This window comes from Sus scrofa, chromosome 8 (genome assembly GCF_000003025.6).
Source record: "Sus scrofa isolate TJ Tabasco breed Duroc chromosome 8, Sscrofa11.1, whole genome shotgun sequence".
Lineage (NCBI taxonomy): Eukaryota > Metazoa > Chordata > Mammalia > Artiodactyla > Suidae > Sus > Sus scrofa.
Window position 1 is genome coordinate 110,492,697 of NC_010450.4, and position 20,917 is coordinate 110,513,613.

A 20,917-nucleotide genomic window follows, 5' to 3' on the forward strand; every position below is an offset into this window, starting at 1 on the left:
ATGATGAGTTAAGTAAAAATACTTAAACATGTGTTCATTTTATGAGCACTATAATTTTACCTCTTCTTAAAACTTAGCCTATAATACTGCCATTATTAAAATGGCTGATCTCATTTTTTTATTTCCCCAATACATAGTTTTTTTTCCTACTGTACAGCATGATGACCAAGTTACATACATGTATGATGATCTGAATTTTAATCTGTATTACACTGGGTTTCATTTACTGTCTTTCCTATGTTTACTTCCAGAGAAAACAAAATTGCCTATTTTTACCAACTACATAAATTAATGCCAGTGTTCCAAGATCTTATGTTTGTTAGCCTTTCATCTCCTTGATATTATGCTGGTGTTTAAATACAGCACAGCAAGGCACACAATCCCTGACAAAATTCTTACAAATGTTTTACAGGGATCTTTATCTCAGTGTTCGGCTAACATCACTTTTTTTTTTTTTTTTCTTCTTCCTATTGATTCTGACAATAGAGTATGTTCCTGTTATACACAAAATCCTCTCTCTTCAAAACTAATTTTTGTCATGAAAGTTTCCTTGGGAAGATGCACTGCTTCAGCAAAAACATCAACTGAGTTTTTATTAGCAGTGTCATTTTAGATAGACATTTTTAGAGACTCATCTACTTCAAAGATGCCAAAATAACTGTCCAAAGCATTTGTATATTCAGTCTTTGCTCTCATGGAGATGATTTAGTGTGAGCCTGTGGAAGGGAAAGCAGAAAGTGGGAGGTGGCAGAGAATAAATATGTTAAATAACAAATAAAATAATTTCAAATAGCATAAGAGCTATGAGGGAATCAGTCATGGAAGAGAGGAGGATGGGGTGGATTGGGGGTTCTTTCTATACATTAATTAGGCAGAGCTGGGATCTCTGAGAGGTTATAGCTAAGCTAATGCTATGAAGATCTGCCAGGGGATGATCTGGGGACAAGAGTGCAGGCAGAGGCCCTGAGACAGAGTTGAGCAGGCTGGGTTAGTGCTGTTACCTTGATTGTGATCCACAGTAAGAGTAATATTTTATTTCTTGACCTAGTACATATAAACTAATGTTCCATAAAATGACATTCATACCATCTGTGATGTATTCTAACAATTTGTATACTATTTTATCTGGTTCACAATCCACTGAATTCATTTTATGTATCAACACTAGCGTGGTGGTTAAGAACTCAGGCTTTAAGCATGGGTTTGAATCTCACCTCTGGAACTTACTAGCTGTAATACTTTCAATATTTTACTTTACCTCTCTGCGCAGTTTTTATATCTTTAAAGTGAGGCGCAATAGTAGTCTCTACCCATGAGGTGTGATACCAGATTTTCCTCTAGAAAGACTGAACCAATTTTACTTGTTTTAGATTTTTAAAAATTAGAATATAATTGATTTACAATGTTGTACCAATTTCTGCTGTACAGCAAAATGACCCAGGCATATATATATATACACACACATTCTTTTTCTTATATTATCTTCCATCATGGTCTATCCCAAGAGCCTGGATATAGTTCCCTGTGCTGTAGAAATAGTTTGCATCTACCAACCCCAAACTCCTACTCCATCCCACTCCCTCCCCTTCCCCTTGAAATCTTCAGGTCTGTTCTGTTTTGAGGATAAAACAAATTTTACTTCTAACTTTAGTGTATTCTTATTTCATACAATGTTTCCTTAAACCCATACCATTCATCTTTTTAATCTTTATCAACTTGATAGGTGAAATATTATTACTAGTAGTTTTACTTTGCATTTCTTTTATTTCTAGTGAGACTGGATGTTTTCCTCCTCACTGGATACTACATGTTGCAGTTTTTTATTTCCTAACACAATGTTCAAAAATAATATAAATATAAAATTTTACTATGATATAACACTTCACCTAACCACAGCATATATAATTTATAAAATGTTTTTTTATATTTATAACTTGTCATTTTTAAATGAAATGCAAAGTTATAACATTTATTTATACTTCTTTTTCACTAAGCCACATATTTCCCCAAAAGGAAAAAAAACTTTTGGGGGGATGGATGCAAATCAATGAGAATATCAGCTAGTTCTTGAATCAGTCTTTGAAGTTATTTTTTACAGATAAATACTAAAGTTTGTATTCATTTTCATTTTAACCAATGGAATTCAATATTTTAAAATCACAGTTGCAGATTTAGACAAGTTAAACTGCAAGTATTCAAAAATATAATTTCAGCTATATTTATCAAACTTATTAAAAAGAGTTGCCCATTGTAATGGAAGAGAATGGTTCCATAATGAAAAAATAAAAGAAGGGCAGTGTATGAACTAATGACAATAGTGGGCCATGAAGTACAGAAAATGATTAATTCAAGTTACAGGTTAAAAATTTCTACACTTCATACTTAAAATCTATTTTTTTGTTTAAAGTTTCTGGTGACATTGTTGAGTACCTTGTACAGAGCAATATGCTAGCTGCTGCCACAAGATGGGACAGCATGTTTATTTAAAACAGCCAAAATAAAACACCTTTCCTTAAAAATGTCTTTTCACTTCTCAATTTGTGGCAATGATAGTAGCTTCTGTTATATTTTATTACATCTGAAAGCCATGGAATAAGGAATTCAATTAAACTAATGAAATTTGCCAGCCATGGGAAATCAAACTTAAATTCCCTGTCTCTGTAGATGGCATACATCTGAGTAAAATTTTGATCAAGAGGTAAAATACAAAAATCAATTTTGGGGGATTAATTGGAGAGAATTAAAGAAAATCTCAAACACTGATGTTAGCAAAAATTGGGGGAAATTTCAAAGGGAATATAGGCGTTCTCTTGTGGCACAGGGGGTTAAGGATCCAGCATTGTCACTGCAGCAGTTCAGGCTGTGGTGCAGGTTCGATCCCTGGCCTGGGAAATTCCACATTCTGTAGGGCCAAAACAAAGGGGGGGAATACAGTAAAACCATAAATGAGAATTTAACTTTCTTAATACTGTGTTTAGATACTAAGTATTTTATCCTTCATTTTCCATGATGTTCAAAACATTTGCACCATACCTTTTCTTTGATGAGAAATCTGATAAGCTATAGTTGTTGCCATAAAAAATAGCAAAAACAAAGCCAACCACTTCCACTTCCTAAGGCAAGATAAGGCATAGCTGCCAATGATGTTAAATAGAGAAAAAAAAAAAACCCAAAACCAAAACCAGTTATGGGGAAAATTACATAAGAAGAAAGTGTCTTTTTCTTTTTCATTAAGTTAACTAGAAATTTAATTTCTCTGGAGTTCCTGTTGTGGTGCAGCGGAAACAAATCTGACTAGGAACCATGAGATTGCGGGTTTGATCCCTTGGCCTCACTCAGTGAGTTAAGGATCTGGCATTGCCTTGAGCTATGGCATAGGTTGCAGATGTGGCTCGGATCCTGTGTTGCTGTGGTGTAGGCTGGCAGCTATAGCTCCAATTTGATCCCTAGCCTGGGAACCTCCATATGTCACAGGTGTGGCCCTAAAAAGCAAAAAAAATAATTCAATTTCTCTGCTCAAATGAAACTACCATTGATTAAATTATCTATTCCCTTGAAAACACACACACACACACAGGAACACACTACATACCTAATGAACCAAAAACATGGTTAGCAGGGACTCTTAAGGTTTTTTTTGAGGACATGTTGCTGCTACGGCAAGATGAGACTGCAACTCTAGAGAAGATAGTGTGGCTAAGGATTAAAGAAGGTATGAAAAAAGATAGAGTTTCTGCTTAGGCCTCTTAGGGCAATGTTAATTTCATGATACTGCCATTTGGGTTTTCCCTGTAAGCTTGCTTTACCACGTCTCTTAAAAAGAACGTTGAGAACAACTTGTAGGGAGGAGGGTGGGTATTTTTCCTATCAAAGATCAGTGATCCACAACAACAACAACAAAAACTGGAGAGCTATATAAAAAGCAGCACAACTTAGGTTGGTGGGTTTTTTAAAAGAAATACGATATACTTCTCTGATTTTTAGATTAGGAAATACTTTATTCAATAATACTCTACGAATCTGAAAACTAGATTTAGTAAACATACAGTTTTATGATGTGGTTAGTTAAGAATAAGAAGGGAACCAAAGATGAGAGAGAAGATGAGGGTAAAATAGGGAGCTAGTATTCACTTGAGGACCTACCATATGCTAGGTATTTCATATACAAAATGTCACTGAATACGCATAACTTTAAGTGGATAGCATTATACTCATTACAATGAGGAAATTCAGTCTTTAAGATTAGGTTATTAGGATAAGGCTAATGAAGTAGTAAAGCCAAAATTCAAACTGAGAACTGTCATACTCCAAAATCTTTTTCATTGTTTAATACTCAGCCTCTACAGAAGAGAGGAGGTAGCGGGGTAGAGAAGATGTATGAAAAAAGAAAGTGGCCAAGATGAGGGGGGAGAATAAAAGATGATGGAGAATGAGACAATAAGGAGAGAGAAAAGAAATGGGTAGTAGGACAGATGGACAGAAAAAGAATGCAAGAGTATTTGGCTGTTAGTATAACTGACACCATCTTGGGCCCATACGGTCCTTGTCCTTCTGCTGACCCTACTCAGGGCTGTACTGTGTGGTAAATCACTTGTTTTCAAGCGCTTTGCAGCTAACAGATATTGTTTAATAATCATTAGGACTAGGTTTGCCTTTTTATCTGTTCCCAACATTGATGAAACCCTTCACTGACTTATTGTATCCATAAGACTGATTACCCATTCATAAATCAAGACCTGTACCCCCATACCCTAGGTTGACTATAAAATTGTCCCAGTGGCTTTTCAGTGGTGCGGAGTGCAGCTACAAATGCTTCTGGATGACTGTCTGTCTGTTCCCACCCTGTAAGTAAGTTATCCTATAACAAATGGATCCATGGATTGTATGGAACTGCAATCAATGTTTTTCAGTCTCAAGATACCTTGTCAGTTTGGCAGATACTTTTTGTTCCCTCCATCTTCCAACACAGAGGGAAATAAAAATGGAGAAAGCTGCATATAAGGAGTTGCTAGAAGAAGAGATACAAGAAAAGATCAGTTGGGAGAGTACTTGTTTGGACTGTAGGCTTCAAGAAAATAAACTATTATCTATGCATTGGATTGTCTATCAGCAGAGTAATTAATCTTGACAATTCAAACCACTGTAACCCTAATGCATTTTAAGCAGTTTCTCAGCTTTAGCACTAATGACATTTTGGGTCAGACAATGCTTTGCTGTAGGTGACTGTTCTGTGCATTATAGGATGTTTAGCAGTATCCCTGGACTCTTCCTATCAGATGCCAATAGAACCATACCCCCTTAGTCTTAACATTCAAAAATGTCTCCAAACATTGTCAAATATCCCCTGTGAGCAAAATTGCCCCCAGTTAAGAACCACTGATTTAGAGATTCCATTTTTGAATAATGATTAAAAAATGAACAAAAGATGTCTACCATATACAAAATTATTCCGAGTTACTCCGAGTGACTAGATAACCATTGGAAAAAAATTAGATTAAGCTTAGGGCTGAGTTTACCTAAACTCATAGCACTTGCTACAGTATTGCTTGCAAACTGCTTTTAAAAGATGTGAAAGGAAGTGGGTATAAACAAATATCTATTTTTGAACTACACATTCTAAGGGGGTGGGACAGGAGATTTATCAGTCTGTTCTCCCATCATGAGGGAGGACTCTTTGTACTTCTGGGGGAAAAACAAAAAACAAAAAAACCCACAAAAAACAGCTTTGGAGTTTGAAGACCTGCGTTCTGGTCTGCTCTAGCACTAGTTATAAAACCTATATAGCAAATCACTTGGCCTGGGGAACCTAGGCTTGTTGGCTGCTTACACTTAACCAAGAGTTCAGAAAATATACCCTTCTAGGGACAGAGTTAAATAACTTACATATATATTAAGTAACTTACGTAGTTAAATTCATATCTATATTACATATAGATATATTACTGATACTATGTTGAAAGGCAAGTATGGTCAATTTGTGAATTGGCTTGCTTATTATTCCCTTGCCACTCAAAGTATGGTTCATGGGCATAGCATTAGCATCACTTTAGGAGCGTGCAGAGAACAGAAATCTTAGGTCTCACCTCATAACAAAATCACAATATGCATTTAACAAGGAAAGACTCATCTGCACGTTAAAGCTTAGGAACATTGTTCTCTTCCACGTTCCTCCTAGGGTGGCTTTCTAAATGGCTGAGTTTGGTAAACTTAAAAATAACATTTCTCAGATTTCTTTTCACTTAGGGGTCTGGTTGAAAATTAGGTCCAAAAGCTAAACGCTAACCCTTATATGCATATTATGTGCTAGGTACTTACGCCCCAACACTTTACATATATTACATACATATTACAATCCTATGAGGTCGATACAACTATTATTCCCTTTATACAGATGAAGAAACTGAAAGCCAAAGAGGTTAATTACTTGCACAAAGTTATAGTTAGTAAGTGCAGAGTAAGGATTCAAACCTGGGTGTTCTGGATCTAGAATATGTACTGCTCATCATATCTTTATTCATAGGTCAAAGAGCTGATATAAGGTTTCCTTCTGCCACCATTTTTTTTTAAACAGATGATCTCGTGGAATATACTTTGATAAATGCTGTTATATAGGTTCCTTCATTTATTTACTTAAATATCTATAAGCAAGCATTTATCCAATAGTTCCCCATCGCAAGAGGCAAGAAATAGAAATGAAGTATTACCATCTGAAAGGAAGCAAAACCAACCTTATCTTTAGAGTGGATAATTATATCCACTAGAAGATGCAAAATAATCAAGTCTCACAGGTACTAATATATATTGATATTAGAATTAATAAAAGAATTCACAAAGGTCTTGTTTAAAATTAAATATACAAAAACCAAGAGCTAGAAACCAGCAGTTAAAAAATGATGTGGAAAAAGAAATCCCTTTCACAATGCCAACAGAAATATAAAAGCTTAATATAGACTTCAGCATTTTTGGGTTTTTTTTTTTTTTTTTTTTTTTGCTTTTTTAGGGCCACACCCACAGCATACAGAGGTTCCCAGGCTAGGGGTCGAATTAGAGCTACAGCTGCCAGCCACAGGCAAAGCAACACAGGATCTGAGCTGCATCTGCAACCTACACCACAGCTCACAGCAATGCCGGATCCTTAACCCATTGAGTGAGGCCAGGGATTGAACCCGCAAGCTCATGGTTCCTAGTTGGATTTGTTTCTGCTGCGTCATGATGGGAACGCCTAGAATTCAGTATTTATAACTATCATAAAGGTTTGTACAGCCAGGTAGAAAACAGATTATTCAGTGATTAGGAAAAAAACATAAATCACTCTATAGAGATTAAATATATAGAGTAAAAATAAAACTATAAACACACACAAGAAAATATTGGTGGATATTTTAACTGATTGTAGGATTAGAATGTTCTAAACAGATACATTCAGATATAGATATATGTATTGTGTATGTCAGGTGTGTGTGCATGTGTGTGTGAGATGTACGTATGAAATTATCAAAAAATTCCTTTGGCTAAAAAGCATTTCTAAATCAAAAAATCACAAAATCATAAGGTAAACAGCAAGCAGAGAAAATAATTATAATCTATGGACAATGTGGGTTTAATATCATGATGCCAAAAGAAAAAAATGGTCAAAGAACATGATTAAAAAGAAATGCAAATACTCAATATATACATGAATGGTTTAGTAAACCTCTCCAGCAATATCTTACAACAAGATAATTTGTACCTACTAAATTGGAAAAGGTTAATCTATAAATTATACTATTCATTGCTGGCAGGGATGGTTTCCAATCGGCATTGTTACATCCTAATGCCAAAAGTACACATTGTGCGACTTTCCCAAATGCATTTAAGATGTTTGAAGAGGCTTCAAAGAATTTGACTTATTGACCTAATTTTTCCACTTCTAGGAATTTATTCCAAGGTAGAACTGTGAGAGCTGTGAGAACAAGGAAGAACTTTATAAGCAAAGATTTTCATTACAGCATTATTTATAAAAAAAAGTCTGAAGCAACTTAAATATGCAGCATTAAGAGAATGACTATTAATTAGGCAGCCGTAAAAATAATTTTTACGAAGAATTTTTGATAACATGAGAAAAATGACACAACATGCTAAGTAGTTAAAACAAGATACCAAATGTAAGTATTACACTAAAACATGTTGAAAATGTGTGTTATATATGCACATACACACAGAGGTATATGAATGTAATGTTTCATATTTTATAGCACAGTATCACTAGGAGCATACAAACATTTTTTTCTTTAGATTGTTCTAAATTTCTACATTTTCTGAAGTACACATACTTTTATAAGTGTGAAGAAAGAGCTAAAAACTAAAAATAATGATTCTAAAGCCCATCCAAGGATAAGTGGGGCCTTTTTATGCTCTGAGATGGCAGGGCCATTTTACGTTATTCAGGTTGTAAAGTGCTACACTGAGGCGTATCCATTCACGTTACACACAGAAACGCAACAAAAGGACTGGAGATATTTAACCTTCCAGATATGCAGCAGGGTAGAGACTCTTACATAGAGGGACCTGGCATTCAGTCATGAACATACTTGGATCATCTTTTATGCACACAACTACCAACACACAGGTAGGATAGCTGTGCCTTGTCCCTCAGGTTTCCTGGGTATTTTACCTCTCACCCTTGCTTATCTCTCTCAGAGGCCAAACTCCTACTTCAAACTTGACACAGTTCCTTCATCTAGGGGACCCGGTCCAGTCTTTGAAGTCCTCCTCCCCTGGGATACAGGCTGCCTTGTCAATCATCCTACCTGGAAAGATTTAGGCCAAAAGGACAGAGGAATCTTAGTTTTCTCTCTGATAAGCAATGAAAAAAGCAGGAATGCAAAGTGATGGAGTAGTGTTTAAGGATCAATTATAAAAAGTGATGCTGACAGTCTCTTCGTTATTAAGAAAACACCTACATAAATACCATGTATTTTGGTACTACATGAAATAAATCCTAAAATCCAGATACATTTTGATGTATCATAACAACAATGAGCCAAAGATACCTTCTGTATAGTCAAATCTGATGCAAGAGCCCTCCAAGTTGAGGGAAGGCATGAGCTTTTCAGACAGGAGTGGAAAGAAAAGTCAGTGAAGGGAAAGATGCATGTAGAGGAGACTTGAGCCTGAGGAATGGCCTAAGGAAGAAACCTGCTTCATCAAATTATCAGCTAAGGGCAAACTGGAAGGAACCCAGAAATAGACAGGGATTTAATACAGAAAATTGGAGGCTGACACAAATCACTGAAAGAGCTGGAGGAGCAAGAGTGAGGAGCCTTCTGGACCTATGGGGTTCAAGAGCACACCACCCAGAGCCCTGATCCAGATATAAGGGAGCCTCTGCTATTACTGTCACCACTGCCACTGCTACCAATTCTCTCTTAACATTCACGAGGCTACTCAGATTCTGGAACACTGAGTGCTAAGCAGAAAGGACAGCAGGGAGATGGCCTCTGTCTCATTTACAGCTAATTAGTTTTGCTTCTGTTTATATCATTGTTTCTATAGAAAAATTCGCTTTAAGTTCTAAATAACAAGTTTACAAACCAAGTTCTTGAAAATATTCCATCCATAATTTGGAGTCCATGTCTCCTTAAAACAACAAAACAGGGAGTTCCCGTCGTGGCCCAGTGGGTAACGAATCCGACTAGGAACCATGAGGTTGTGGGTTCGATCCCTGCCCTTGCTCAGTGGGCTAACGATGCGGCGTTGCCATGAGCTGTGGTGTAGGTCGCAGATGCAGCTCGGATCCCGTGTTGCTGTGGCTCTGGTGTAGGCTGGCAGCTACAGCTCCGATTAGACCCCTAGCTGGGAACCTCCATATGCCGCAGGAGCGGCCCAAGAAATGGCAAAAAGAAAAAAAAAAAAAAAAACACACCATCTGCCTAAACAAACAAAAAATTTCTTATCTTTTAGAGTTATTAAATTTCATTTACCTCTCCGAATATTTTTATATCTCTATCATCACTGCAAGGCAATGCATGCAAATTTTAAATTTCATTTTCAGGACTTGAAAAAACTACATTCATTACCAAGAAATGATTTATCACAAAAGTTTACTAACACCAATGGATTGGGTTGTAACAGTTTTTTATTTTTGACTTCTTGATAAGAAGTTCTTCTTTGGTTGCTGATACAGGAGGAAATGCGTATCTGAGGTGTAATTTTCAAGTACTATGTATGTAGACTTAGAGTACAGAAATAAATCGTGGGAAAAATAACATTTTCAAAGGAGTCCAGGAAAATAAATTTCATGATATGCAGTTAAAAGATCAGGTATACAAAGTGTACCTGTTTTCTAGAACATACGTGTCATTCTTGTTTTATTTCATCCCTTTTCTTTGTTCCATAAGCAATTTTGTTAAGACCAGAGCTACGAATGATGAAAAATCCACAGGAGCTTAAATAAAGTATTTTACATGCTTCCTTACAACCACTTCAAAATGTACTTTGGGACTTTCAGCTCAAATGTATACGCCACCCCCTCTCCCCCGAAGTTCCTGTTGCTGTTTTCTTCACTTTTCCAGTTGAACAAACTAAAGTAAGAGGAAAGAGCTCTTTAGCTACTGAGTCATGGTACAGCTAATGGGGGGAAAACCACCAGGAAAGTAATCAGGAAGATCTCCTAGCTACCAATTATTTGCTTCAGTCACCATCTCTTATATTGTCAAAAGAATGAAAAACTACACTTCCACATGGTAAGCAAGCCAAATGCTAAGGCATATTTTGTGTGTGCCACACAGTTATTTCTTTCCTAAATATAAGGCTGAGATACTAGAAGTTATACTTTATCTATTAGTACATTTACTGATGATATTGGAGTTTGAGAACGTGACCGAAAGGGATGGAGAAGGATAACAAGAGACCTCAACTGAGCTCAACAGTATAGGCTGTAATAAAGGCAGTAATAAAGGCAATCATTAGAATTCCTGCTCCTTAATGTGATTCTGAAGGTTAGCTTATCTCGGGTATTTTTGAAGGTCTAATTACTATAATATTTGCTGGTGAAAATTCATCCCACACACAGTTCAATCTCTCTCAAACTTCTTGCCTAATCTTGAAGGTAAATGATGTGTTATAAGCGCTGTACTTAAGTGAAAGCAAATTCAGAGAGTTTCAAAAATTACCTAACTTCTCTTTTCCCTTATTATGGCTAGCCTCATACTTTTTTCCCCCTTTGGTACCAACTGAAAGCAATTTTCTTGCTTTTTCAGTTTTAAAATGAAGTCTAGATCTCATCTGTGTTCATGTGAAAAGCCTGCTATCGGAGAGTCCCTGTCAAGACATCTATTGTAATACTGGCTCCCACACATGCCTTCAGATACTGATAGCGTGTCTGGAGAAATACACCCACACCTTTCAGAGGTGCTGGATGTGGGTTCAGAAACCCAAGATGGAGGGTGGGGGGAGCAGCTGTCCCCTGGAACACTCCTAGGGGTGCGGACTTGGAGTGTTTACAAGGAAGGCTTTTAGGTAAATGACGGTTAAGAAGGGCCGTCCACAGAGCTCTGAGCGCCGGCTTGAGAACCCTCTTCCCCTTGGGTGGGTAAGGGTGGCGCTGATCCCCCGGCGCACGCGACTCCGGGCCCGCACTTCTCAGCGCACAGGCGCGACCCCGCGGCTCGGCCCCGAGCGCAGCGCGCCGTCCAACCGCTCCTCGCGGCGGCTTCCCCGAACGCCGCGGCGAGCAGCAGCGCCCCACGCGGAACAGAGCTTGGCGCCGCCAACCCGCCGGGTCACTTCCCTCCGCCGCCGGGTGGGGCTCGGGAAACCGGCCGTACCGCACCGTCCCTCCTCGCTCACCTGCTCCAGCTCCTCCTTTGGCCGCCGCCCGCGCCGCCGCGGGGTCGCCCCGGGCTCCGGCTCCGACTCCGTCCCCGCCGCCGCCCGCTCAGCCAGCGCGTCCCCGTTCTCGTCATGCTCCCCGCCGCCGCCGCCGCCGCCGCCGCCGCCACCACCACGCAGCTCTCCGGCCGAGCACATCCCGCAGCCAACTCCCGCTGCCCGGGACGGCTGCCCGAGGGGCCAAGCCGCGAAGCGGGAGGCAGCGACCGCCGCCCGTGGGCCGCCCTGGACCGGCCGCACTCGCCGCTGTCAGGCGTCTCCAGAGCGCGCTCGGCTGGCCAGGTCGCCAGAAGTACCAGCCCGGCCCCGGCCCGGCCCCTCCTGTCACCGGCTGGCCCCGCCCTCGGCTGCTGGGGCGGAGCCCACGCGGGGGAGGGGCCGGGGCGGGGCGGGGCGGGGCCAACGAGAGAGAGAGAGAGAGAGAGAGAGAGAGAGAGAGAGAGAGAGAGAGATTGTGTGTGTGTGTGAGAGCTTTAGCACAGGGAATGTGTATTTTCGCGCGCACGTTTGTGAGAGAGACTGAGAGAAACTATGCGAGGGAGGTTGTGTATGACTCTGTACGACTGTGAGAGATTGTGTATAAGATATTGTAGGTGCATAGGAGAGACTGTGTGTGTAAGACAGTGATAAAAACTGGAAGAAAGACCTGGTATATGTAAGAGAGTGTGTTTGTGAGGGAGGGAGGAGAGCGTGTGTAGGTGTGAGAGAGGGGAACACACACAGACACAGAGTTCCACACTTCAGCGGGGCCCTCTGTGCTTGCCTGGCGCAGGCGGTGTGCCCGGCTGTGCTGCTGGCTGCCTGTCCCGAGTGCTGTCCATCCTTTGCAAGTAATCCACATTCTCTGTTTTGTTCCCTTTACCTCCTGTGTCTCTCTGAAGGTCTCTCTCTGTTGAGTGCCTCCCTGCTGTGTGTTGGCTGTTGGAGCCTTGGGAGCATTTGGTGGTGTATCTGCATTTGTGTGTATTTCTTTAAATGGGTAAGAATATGTCACTCTCAGTGTGTGGTAAGGAAGACACATCTAATTAGTAATTATTTTCTTACTATTGTGATTTATCATATGAAATATATATTTTGCCTTTGTCTCCATTCCTGGCACAGAGCTCCTAAAACCTTGGAGTTTGGTGAGAGGGATAAAGATATCTTTTTTTTATCTTAATGAAGTGACTTTTGGATAACCTCTAGGTAACAAAGATGGGGTCTGGTTGCCAGAAGACCAGCCTTGTGATTAGAGGATTGGAACTTCAGTCTCACACCCTGATCTCCAGGGAGGGGAGTGGGGCTGAAGGTTGAATCCATCACCAGCGGTCAACAGTTTAGTCAATCATGCCTGTGTAATGAAGCCTCCATAGAAACCCAAAGGACAGGGATTTAGAGAGCTCCCAGGTTGGTGAACACATGGAGATGGGGGAGGGGGAGTGGCAGCTTAGCGAGGGCATGGAGGCTCTGCACCCCTTCCCACATACCTTGCCCTATGTACCTCTTCATCTGGCTGTTCACCTATATCCTTTGTAATATCCTTTATGATAAGCTGGTAAAAGTAAGCAAATGTTTCTATGAGTTCAGTGAGCAGCTCTAGCAAGTTGATAGAACCCAAAGAGGGGATGGTGGGAACCTTCAATATAGAGCTGCTTGGTAGAAGCACAGGTAACAACTTGGATTCACGATTGGCATCTGAAGTGTGTGTGGTGAGGTGAAGTTGGAGCGAGGTGGCAGGGATTCAGTCTTGTGGAACTGAGTCCTTAGCCTATGAGATCTCTGATCTTATCTCCAGGTAGGTAGTGTCAGAACTCAGTTAATTACTTAGTGGTGCTGGGAGAGACACATCAGACTAGCCTACCCATTTTGTTAAAGGGAAGTTGAAGGCACGTAAATATCAAATTTTGTATATCTCTTATCTGTACTGTGAGAAAATGATAGACAATTGTATAGATAAAATATCAGGCTATCTTTCAGTGGAAAGTAAATATTCCTAGGTATGGAGAAGAATGAGTTGTGTGAGATCTTCTATTAATATGTCTTTAAGCCCAGAGAGGGAATTAAAATAGTCAGGAATCTAAAGGCTTGTTTTAAAGACCTTTTTCCTGTTTTTAGTAGTTAGGACTGTAGAAACTAGAAAATATGCCTTTGGATATCACAAATTAGGAAGAAAATGAATCTGGTTTATTTCCTTTTTAAAAAGCCTTTAAAACTCCAGAGGAAAGTATTTAATATTTTATATAAAATCAGAAACAAATGTCACCATGGGAACACAAATGCATTCCCTGATGGGCCTCATTGCTTTCCTCTAATGACATTTTCATTCTTGAAGATTTTCTTTGGCTCTTAGTAGTGTTTTTAATAAAAAGCAACCTTATATATTTTTAAGATAAAACTTTAGGATTATATATAGTAGCACAGAGAAGATCAACTTTTTATTGCCAACCCTGTGGAGCTAAAGGCACATTTACCCTCTTTTGGCTTTCGTATCTTAATTTGGTAAGTCGAGCAGATAGGCACTCTTCAGTCAGGCTAAAGAGTGAACAGAATATTCCTTGCACATGTGAGGACTCAGAAGGTATATAATATATACATCTGGCTAGGGAACATAAAGAATAATACTGTTTAGCTTTGTTCAACTTAGGAAACAAGTCTTACTGATGTCCTTAGACTATGCTTGTCTGTCCTTGTGGAGATTCAGGCTTCTCCTTTGATTCTTTGGCAAGTATATTCATTCAGTCACTTAGTAGATATTTATTGAATACCTCTAGGCATTAGGCCCAAGTCTAGGTCTTTACTCTTATGAAGCTTCCATTTTATTTTATTTTTTTGAATTCTATTCTGCTTTTCCTGGCAAAAGCCAGGACCTTTAACCAAAAGGTGGCCGGAATCCTCTGATTCCTGCCTAGGATAGATGTCAGAATCTTTTCTTTTTCTTATTGTTGTCTTTTATTTAGTGCATGAGTTTCTCTTTGAACTGTTATTTATTTGTTCATAGAGACTTTAGTCTTTCCTAAAGATTTAGAGAATCATCTCTTTTATTTTATTTTAATTCATTTTTTGGCCATGCTCATGGCATGCGTAAGTTCTTGGGCCAGGGACCAAACCCATGCCATAGCAGTGACAACACTGGATCCTTAACCGGCTAGGCCACCAGCAAACTCCTAAGAATCATCTCTTTTTTTAAAAAAAGAGGTTATTCAGATAACATCACAGATAACATACTTTCAAGCCATTTGTATGGAAGGGGAGGGTTTTTTCACTCTGTTGCATGATATGAATAATATCTACATAAAGCTATTACTGCCAGTTTCCCATGGGAAATATAAGATTGTTATTACCTAGGCAACCATAACATGTTGGTCTCAAATTGTATGTAGTTTAGTGATGATTTTGTTAGTGTATTTACCTTGTGTTTTCCCAGGAATTAATAAGTGGCAAAAGCAGATTCATCTCTAAGGAGTGTCCTGTGTAGTGCAAATGTGTCTTGCGCAGTTGCTGTAGGAACAAGGACTTTGAATCTCTCACTCTCATCTTTAATATCTTATTTTGAATGTTCTTCCACTCTTATGTGTACATCTTTCCTGGAGAGAAAAACAAACAAATCAGAGTGACCTGTACTCATTTAGTAATATATTAGGAACAAATGCAGTTATTTGTAGAAACTACGCCAAGCTTCATTTTTCAGTTTAGTTTTTGACATGCTGTGATGTTATTATATGCTTCCTATGCTTAAATTTTTGCCCTTTATGCTATTTTTTAACTTCTTCTTTCCTGTTTAGTAAAGCCTTTGGTATGGCAAATAATTTTTGAGCTATTTGGAATCTTAACCAAAAGTCCCAGGAAAAACTATGGTTTCTGGACAACATGAATTTAAAGGAAAAGAAGCTTATTGGAGAATACTCATTTCCTTTATTAAAAAGGAAGCTATGTCAGAAACATGCTGAACCAGTGCTTTCTTAATGTTCTGTAGCCTTCTCAGAAAGTCAGTTCTGATTGGGAGAAGGAAAAATTTGCCCTTCTCTTTGGAATTAATTTCTATACTCTATCTGTTAAAAACAAAATTCGACTGAGTAAACTGTAAAGATCTTATTGGCTTTATTAAGCCATTTATGAATCAGGCAGCATCCAACCCAGCAGATAGAAAGGATCTCCAAAGAATTATACAATTCAAGAGGGTTTTGTAGACCAAAGTGAGCAGAAACAAGAAAGTTGGGCATTTGCTGATTAGTTAATGCAGGATTATTCCCTTATATGGTGCAAAGGGAAGTCTTGAGGCCTCATGAAGTGACTTGTGCTGGGTGGGCAATCGCTGATCAGGTGACCTAGGTCTGCCTTTTCTGAGCATTGAAACTTAGTTCTAAATTTTGGTTTGCTGATGTGGAGTTTAGTGTGAGTGACTCCGTCTTAGGCTTAATCTGGTTACCTCAACTGTTTTATTCCCTTTCTCTGGTGTGACTTCTTTGCATCCTCACATATTGCTGAGTTTTCTCCTTACAGTAGAATTAAGAGTTGTGTTTTTATTTAAAAAAAAAAAAAAGAGTTCAGAAGTCCATTCAAACTTACTAGTAGAGAAAAAAAGGAAATGTAAACATTTATAAAGTACCACTTAATATATGTTAGCAATTTTTAGAATGTTGAATAAAACCTAACGTGACTGCTTAAGTCTAATGCATTAAGGGAAATGGTTAAAATCAATTACTACTAGTAGCACTGCTGGCATTCTTTTGGCAGTACATGTTCAGAAGTATAAAAATATCCATACCCTTTGGCCCACTAACTACAGACCTAGGAAAAAGTTCAGAAGTAAAAAAACTGTTTGATGTTTAAGGCAGAACTGTAGTGAAATGTTGAAAGACACCTAAATGCCCTTCCCTAGGGACATGGCAGAGTGAAGTATGATATGCCAACACAATTAAATGTATACAGCCTTAAAACAGTAATGATGAAGATTTTATATCCGTGTGATAAACGTTTAACAATAAGTGAAAAAGTACAGCCTGAGAGTAGCCAACCCACTTAGTTATCCTGTAACTCAGGATCTGGGAAGGTAAAAAGAGTAATAGGGAACTTAACCTTGTTCAGTTTAAGGAATAAACCTGACAGAAGTGAAATTATGTGAACATGTAGATCAAATTCGGAAGAGAAATTTTTGAAATGTTTGGGTTGTGTGTTTCACTGTGAAATTAATTTTAATGTTGTAACTTTAAAAAATCATTTTAAAAGATCTGTTTCTGTTTTCTTTGTAAAATTGGATGGCTGGCATGCAGAGAATGGTTGATTCAACTTCATAGCTGAAAGTTCTATTACCTTCGTTGAATAATTTAGTTCTTGAATGGGTTTGGATCTTTTATTCATGCTAGTCTCAATAATTTAGAATCTTAGAGTTGGAAAGACTCTAAGAGGCAGTTTAGAACAACATCCCACCCAGTGCAGGGATCCCTCCCATAACATTGCCAACAGATGGTCACCGTCCTTCTGTTTGAAGGCTTCCAACTATGGGAGACTCATGACTTCATGATGCCACCTGTTCAATTATTGGAGATGTCTAGTTGTTAGAAAGTTCTTTATATCTACTGAATTAAATCTGTATCCTTATTTCCTCTGCCTATTGGTTCTAATTCTTTCCTGAAGTACAAGAGAACTGATTAATTTTTTTCCCTTATAAAACAGTCTTTTGGATGTTTTTTAGAAGCAGTTTTTATCTTTTCTTAGCCTTTATTCTTTCAACTGTTGTTTATGGACAGACGTAAAATTTGTAGGTTTTGCCATTTGTTATCTGTACCTACTTCTTATATTAACAGTACCCCAGCTTTTTTTTTTTTAATTGATCCAACTCTCTCCCACTCTCAATCTGTGATTTCAGTGAAGATGATGGACCCAGGAGTAGAGAATATAAACTTTACTAAGTAAATCAAACGCAGTTCACACTTCCTACCTTTCATGGCCACAGTGACTAGTTTAAGGATGGGCACATGACCCAAATCAGGTCAATTGGGGCCAATGAAATGCAATTCTGGGATTTTTTGGTTTGTATTGTAGGAAAAGCAAAGTCTTGTCTGCAGAATTGGTGTATAATGATATGAGCTTGGAACTATAGCCGAACCACCTTATAGGACCTAAGAATGAAGTCTGTCCAGCAGAATGCATGCCTGAGAGATGAGCTTTTTAAAGGCAGCTCTTAACTACTCCAAAAGTTAAGCTACCCCTGTATGCCTTTTCCAACTATGTTAGCCAATGAATGTATCACCGTAATGCTGCTCTCCCTCCTTTTTTCCCCCTCATATACCATCTTGGGTTGGCTTTTCATTACTTATTAAAGAAGTTAGATGAATAAGCTCTAATCTAGGATACAGAAGAAATGAGTAGTTCTACTACTGTCAGACTGCAGAAATGTGGGCAGCTCATTTAAAGTCTCTGGTACTGAATTTCATCATCAGTAAAATGAGCAAGTTTAACTAGACAATTTGAAAAACCTCTTCCTGCTTTAAAATGTGATGATTTCTGTATGACTCTGCCGCCAGATCTAACCTGGGTGTCTTGGCTGCTTGTCCTTTGCCTTTATTCCAGTTGGTCAGGTTGTTCTTATTGGAAAGGTTAATTCTCAAAAGCAAAAGGATAGAAGGAAGTTTCTATGCCACGTCTATATCAATCATATTTAAATTACTTAAGGTTATTTTCCTTACCCCCTAATCTTTTAAAATGTTTTAACTAACACATAAATTGTCCTAATATGATTCTAAGGCATCTATAATTTTAAGACTTTGTCATGAAATAATTCCCTTTGCTCAGTGAAAAGTAAATCTATTGTTCTTTTGTCTCCAAACTTTTTATTTTGAAAAATTTCAAAACTTCAGAAAAATTGCAAGAATATTACAATGCATACCTGCAGAGCTTTCATCCAGATTGGCTTCTTGTGGGTATTTTTCTGTATTTGCTTTCCTGTGTGTTTTCCTGAATAAATGCATTCCTCTTAATGTGTGTTTAAAATAGCATATATTAATAAAACTAAGGATTTCTAAATGGAGTGCTACCTTTACCTGGGAACATTTAGAAGGGTCTGGGGAAGAGGAGGTGGTACAGGGTAGGGGTTAACAATTCTGAGTCTTAACTTTGCCTGAATTTCAATCCTGGCTCTCTCTCTAATCCTCAGTTTTCATATTTGCAAAATATGGGGATTATTGGTACCTAAGTTCATACTCAGAACATCTTAATTAGTGTTATTATGTGAATAGCGCTCCCATGCACTGTGCATGATTTTTCATTGTATGTGGGAAACCCTAGTTATCTGTGCTCTGCAAATGAAGTTGGACCTTGAGTTGCCTCACATGGGAAATAAATCTGTGGTCGGCCCAAAAGGGAATGCAAAAAGCTGAAACAGACATTAAGAATATGTGTTTTTGGATGGGCAAGAAATTAGACCCCATGCTGAAAATTTCAAACAGCATCTGCCAATACAGTACTAGTGGAAGTAAAGCTAGTTAAGGAAAGCAGATGGGTTCCATCTCATGTGCCAGTTACTCGTTGTGGCCACCTGGTACACTGAATATGATAGCTTGTGAGAGCTTTTTGGGAAAGAATGACTGACTGCGTGGCATGGAAGATATGAGTGATGGCACAAGTGCCATGTGTTTGCCTCTGTGATCTAGGTCTAAAAGACACAGAAGGCTAATTTCAGGAGTAGGGAAGGAACTTGACACCTGGCTAGTAAATACCGTTAAGACTGGGGAGAGAGAAAAATTAGTAGATTGAAATAAAATATCCGTCAAAAATTAGTAGATTGAAATAAAATATTCTGTCAAAATATTCTGTCAAAAATTAGTAGATTGAAATAAAATATTCTGTTAGTAAATCAGTAATATTTGTATATGTCTATCCTAGCATTTACCACATTATAGTAACTCCTTTGTCTATGTGTTCCTCTCTCCAATTGGAATATACGTTTCCAGAAGGAAGAGCCACTATTATCATTTGTGGCTTTACGAAGTGTAGTTATGCAGCAGTTACATAATCAGTGTTTGACCTGATTTTGTTATATCCAAATTTTGATTAGGTTTGGGTTGAAAGTCCTTACCCTGTAAAACTCACTCCTTTGCTCTGCTCTGTTTTTCTGTTTGAAGCCTCCTGCTCTGCTTAGTTTCCTATTAAAGTATATTTGGAAAATTCCCAACTTCTATCAAGTAAACTAAGAGTGAAAAGATGTTTGCCAAATTTTAATCCGAATAGAACAAGATGCTGCGGTTGCGGCTCAAAAAAAAAAAAAAAAAAAAAAGAAAAAAAGAATAGGAGTTCTTGTGGCGCAGTGGAAACAAATCCAACTAGGAACCATGAGGTTGCAGGTTCGTTCCCTGGCCTCGCTTGGTGGATTAAGGATCCGGCGTTGCCATGATCTGTGGTGTAGGTCACAGACGTGGCTTGGATCTGGTGTGGCTGTGGCTGTGGTGTAGGCTGGTGGCTACAGCTCCGATTAGACCCCTAGCCTGGGAACCTCCATACGCTGCAGGTGCAGCCCTAAAAAGAAGAAAGACAAAAAAAAAAAAAAAAAAAAAAAAAGAGAGAGAGAGAGAGAAGAGAACAATAAGCCTCTGATTGCTAACCTTTTTCAGAGTTCATGTAGTACAGAATTCAGGTAGAGAAGAGATGTGGAAGACCCTGGAGATGCAAATTTTAGGCCTTCTGTGAATACTACTTTCTACTCCTTTCTACTTTTATTATTTTTATCTTTTTAGGGGGAACTCCTCCTTTCTACTTCTGCAACCCGTTAAAATATCTATTAAAAACAAAAAAAAAATCAAAATTCTCTGATTCCTTAACTATTCAAATTGTAGGTAGGTAATCCTTAAGTCATAATTTCTGAGATTCTGTCCAACTTGTAATTTCTGCATCTTTGACACTCATAAATAAATTAGATGCTATTATATTCAGCAGCTGGAGAATGATTATTCTGAAGCATTAGAGGAAGAAGACCAATAGCTCAGTTTTGGCCCCATTGCCTATTTTTCTGAAGAATACTGACAATTTAACTATTCAGTTGATTTTTTTTTTTTTTTTTTTTGGCTGTGCCTGT

General features: G+C 38.5%; 1 protein-coding gene and 1 long non-coding RNA gene across 13 annotated transcripts in view; one reads left to right on the top strand and one right to left on the bottom strand.

Annotated features, from left to right (window-relative positions):
• The window catches only part of C8H4orf32 (chromosome 8 C4orf32 homolog), a 36,379-nt gene extending 24,247 nt beyond the window's left edge, over positions 1 to 12,132 (bottom strand). The window contains exon 1 of the mRNA XM_013978951.2: positions 11,830 to 12,132. Coding sequence (XP_013834405.2) covers positions 11,830 to 12,009 — 180 coding nt within the window. The 5' untranslated portion in view covers positions 12,010 to 12,132. The remainder of the gene's footprint in view (positions 1 to 11,829) is intronic.
• Positions 1 to 20,917, top strand: part of LOC102158976 — a 977,225-nt gene that overhangs the window by 42,026 nt on the left and 914,282 nt on the right. For 10 of the 12 annotated variants that reach the window (XR_002346443.1, XR_002346448.1, XR_002346451.1 and 7 more), the window contains exon 1: positions 12,296 to 12,701. The exons of the other annotated variants lie outside the window; for them this stretch is intronic. This is a non-coding gene — a long non-coding RNA (uncharacterized LOC102158976). Of the gene's footprint in view, positions 1 to 12,295; positions 12,702 to 20,917 lie in introns of those variants that run through there. 12 annotated transcript variants of the gene reach the window in all.